The following is a 3,344-nucleotide window of genomic DNA, read 5'->3' on the forward strand; positions in this document are numbered from 1 at the left end:
GCTACCTTCTTCTTCTTCTTCTTTTTTTTTTTTCTTAACATATATTGCATTATTTGTTTCAGAGGTACAGATCTGAGATTCAATATAGACCATACCTGAATCTTGAAGGTATTTGATGTTCACCTCTTGCATCAAAAAGTTCTGCTTGGCAGCATTTTAGGGGATTTTCCAGGGGGTAAAAAGTTTTTGTTTGGAGGAGAAGCCATGGAATATGATAGGATAAATAGTTTAAATGGTACAAAAGCTGCCGAAGCAAAAAAAAAAGGGGGGGGGGATTTCTTAAAATCTTTACCCATCTTCTTCACAGAGCCTCAGCAGCTTGGCAGCCCCACGTCCCCTGACCTCACGTATTCCTAGCCGCAGCTTCCAAACCAGCGCCATTTCAAGGGACATCGACACAGCAGCCAAATTCATTGGGGCTGGGGCTGCCACGGTAGGGGTGGCTGGCTCTGGGGCTGGAATTGGGACTGTGTTTGGGAGCCTCATCATTGGTTATGCCAGGTAAGATGGGCCCTCCATTGGCTCTCACATATGTTTCCAAAGGTCTGGGCAGAAATACCTGGGGATCTTGAGCTATACTATCCTATACAGTAGCCACATGTGGTTATTTGAATTTGAATTTTTATTAACTAGGGACTCCAGATTGGCTCAGTCGGTAGGGCTTGGGACTCTTATCGCAGGGTCATGAGTTCAAGCCCCATGTTGGGCGTAGAGATTACTTTTAAATAAATAAATATTTAAGTAACTAACAGTACATAAAGTTTAAATTTTATGTATTTATAATGTGGCTAGGTAGCCACATGTGACTGGTGGCTACCATATTGGAAAATTCCATTGAAAAGCTTTGGTTTAGAGCAGGAGTCAGCAAACCAAGGTGGGCGGGCTATATCTGGGCCACCGCCTGGTCTTTCTGTAGCTGAGCTTAGAATGGGTCTTACATCTTTAAAGTGTCATGAAAAAAGGGGGGCAACAGAGACCGTATGTGACCCACAACATCTACAGTATTTACTGTCTGGCCCTTTACAGAGAAAGTTTGCTACCACTGGTCTAGCACCTCAGGTTAGCATTGTGACTTTATTGCTGCTTTTCCCCATCCCTGGGAATTCCCCCCCGTCACTCCTGGGAAAATTTCCGCCTTTGCAGCCAGCCCCACAGCTTCCTGACATTGGGACTATTTGGTCTCTGCCAACTCTGGGCAACTCACTGTTAGAACTAAGTTAATACTCTAGAGACCTGCAAGTTCTCTTAATGCCTTTGAGGAAATAGGTTTATTTTTTAGAATTTATATGAAATAAGCCTTACTGCTTCTGTGTCCACAATTCTGTTAGAAGCTGGTGGTACTTTATCTTTCAGGGCTTCCGGAAGGGACAGAGTAAGGGAAGTAGAAATTATTGGGAGTCTTTTATTCCATTTTGTCTACAAACCCCACAGACCATTTGTAGCTGCTTAAAGCTCCAAATCTTTGCCTACTTTGAAATGAAAAAAGGTAGTCTGTCCCTCTGGCTCCCTTGTCCTCTAGAATGGTGTTTTTCTTGTTTTTGTTTTTATTTTTGTTTTTGTTTTTAGAATGGGATTTTTCTAGTTGTGTTCCATAAAGCCCTAGGGTTTTGAAGTATGCCCAGAAACCATCTTAAAGAATGAAGGGGAGACCAGTCAAACAAGCCTTTAAAATCCTCCACTTTTTTACCATTGTAGTTTGGTTTTTATACATTTTGTATTTTGGGGTTCTGCTACTTAAAGTTTCAAAACACTGCTCTGATAGACTCTTCCACTCTGGATACCTCTTCCATTCTGGTGCACCCTGGATAGTTAAATGTCCAGGCCTAGAGGTCTTAGTTACGATATGGGTGATCCACTGGAGGAGGTAATGTTTGTACCTGGGCCATTTACAGAATTTTGGATTGTCCACTCCCATCATTCAGTCTCTGTAGAGCCCTTGATGTATCAGGCAAGAATTGGGGCATGATGGTGTCACCCTGAGAGACGCATTGCATAAGATGGGCTTTAGGAGACGAGTTTTCCCTGAGCCCATCTTTGATGTTTGTCTTTTTCTTTGTGTGGACTAGAAATTCAGTCTTTTCTCCTCCCCTTCTCCCAGGAATCCCTCTCTGAAGCAGCAGCTCTTCTCCTACGCCATTTTGGGCTTTGCCCTCTCGGAGGCCATGGGGCTCTTTTGCCTGATGGTGGCCTTTCTCATCCTCTTCGCCATGTGAAGGAGCCGTCTCCACCTCCCATAGGTCTTTCTCCCGTGTCTTGTCTGCCCTGGATGTTCCTTTTCCTATACCTCCCCAGGCAGCCTGGGGAAAGTGGTTGGCTCAGGGTTTGACAGAGGGAAGACAAATAAATACTGTATTATTAAGATTTTTCTTGTGTCTCCTGTGTATATTTGTTCTCCACGGATGGCTGAGTCCCTTGGTGAGAGTGTAAAGCCTGGTGGGTGGTGACAGTTCTAGATTCAGCATGAGTCTGGGCTCACTTGTTCTTCATTCTCTGTGTCAGGAAAGCTTTATTCAAATTAGTGGTCCTTTTTATTAATTTTCACCTGGGCTAGCCTGTTATCTTGGAGGATTGGGTCCGTAGAAACGAACAGGGCTGGCTTAAAATTTTGACGAATGGCTATTTCCACTGCTGCTATCCTAGCTCAGGCCCTCATTGCCACCCACTTGGGTCTATTGCAATAACCTTTTAACTGGCCTTCTGCCTCCAGTCTCTTCCCTCTAGCATTTACTTCTATCCACCACCGCCAGATTAATCCTTAAGTATAAGACTAGTTTTGTCATTTACCAATTCAAACACAGTCTGACCTCAGCCTACTCAGATTTTATCTTTTATTGTTCCCATACACTCTACCCAAAGTGGTATTGTCATTTTTCAAATACTTTCCCTCTTTCCTGTCCTTATCTTCAGACCTTGCCCTTTGGCTATCTTTGCTTTCTTTTCCTGGATCTTTGCTCCCTTTCCTCTTTTTCAAACTCCCTGTTATCTTTAAAGACTTGAGTTTAAATGCTACCTCTTCATTATGAAGCTTTCATCTAGTTTCCATCTACCATCAGTCAAATGAGCATTAACCAAAATAAAGGACTGTAGAGCATGTTGTATCCTTTATAATGCTTATGGTCTATGATAAATGGTGGATTTGTATGCATGTGTGTGTCTTTTATCTTCCAAGTTAGACTCAGTTTCTTGAAGGGACTATGTCATGTTCATTTTTGTATCCCTAGAAGTATCTAGATGATGCATCTCAGCAATATCTTTGTCAGATTTTTTATTTAATCATCTAAACCACCCACCTTACTTCACAAATGAGGAAACCAAGAGTTTGAAAAGTCAAAGGATAGTTTAAA

At 42.5% G+C, this 3,344-nt stretch overlaps 1 protein-coding gene across 2 annotated transcripts in view; it reads left to right on the plus strand.

The window, feature by feature from the left end:
* The window catches only part of ATP5MC2 (ATP synthase membrane subunit c locus 2), a 7,960-nt gene extending 5,599 nt beyond the window's left edge, over positions 1–2,361 (plus strand). For both annotated transcript variants that reach the window (XM_044914824.1, XM_021686776.2), the window contains exons 4-5: positions 308–501; positions 2,099–2,361. In XM_044914824.1, coding sequence (XP_044770759.1) covers positions 308–501; positions 2,099–2,213 — 309 coding nt within the window. In that variant the 3' untranslated portion in view covers positions 2,214–2,361. The remainder of the gene's footprint in view (positions 1–307; positions 502–2,098) is intronic.
* Positions 2,362–3,344: the final 983 nt, after the last annotated feature.

The sequence above is a fragment of the Neomonachus schauinslandi genome, chromosome 5 (genome assembly GCF_002201575.2).
Source record: "Neomonachus schauinslandi chromosome 5, ASM220157v2, whole genome shotgun sequence".
Lineage (NCBI taxonomy): Eukaryota > Metazoa > Chordata > Mammalia > Carnivora > Phocidae > Neomonachus > Neomonachus schauinslandi.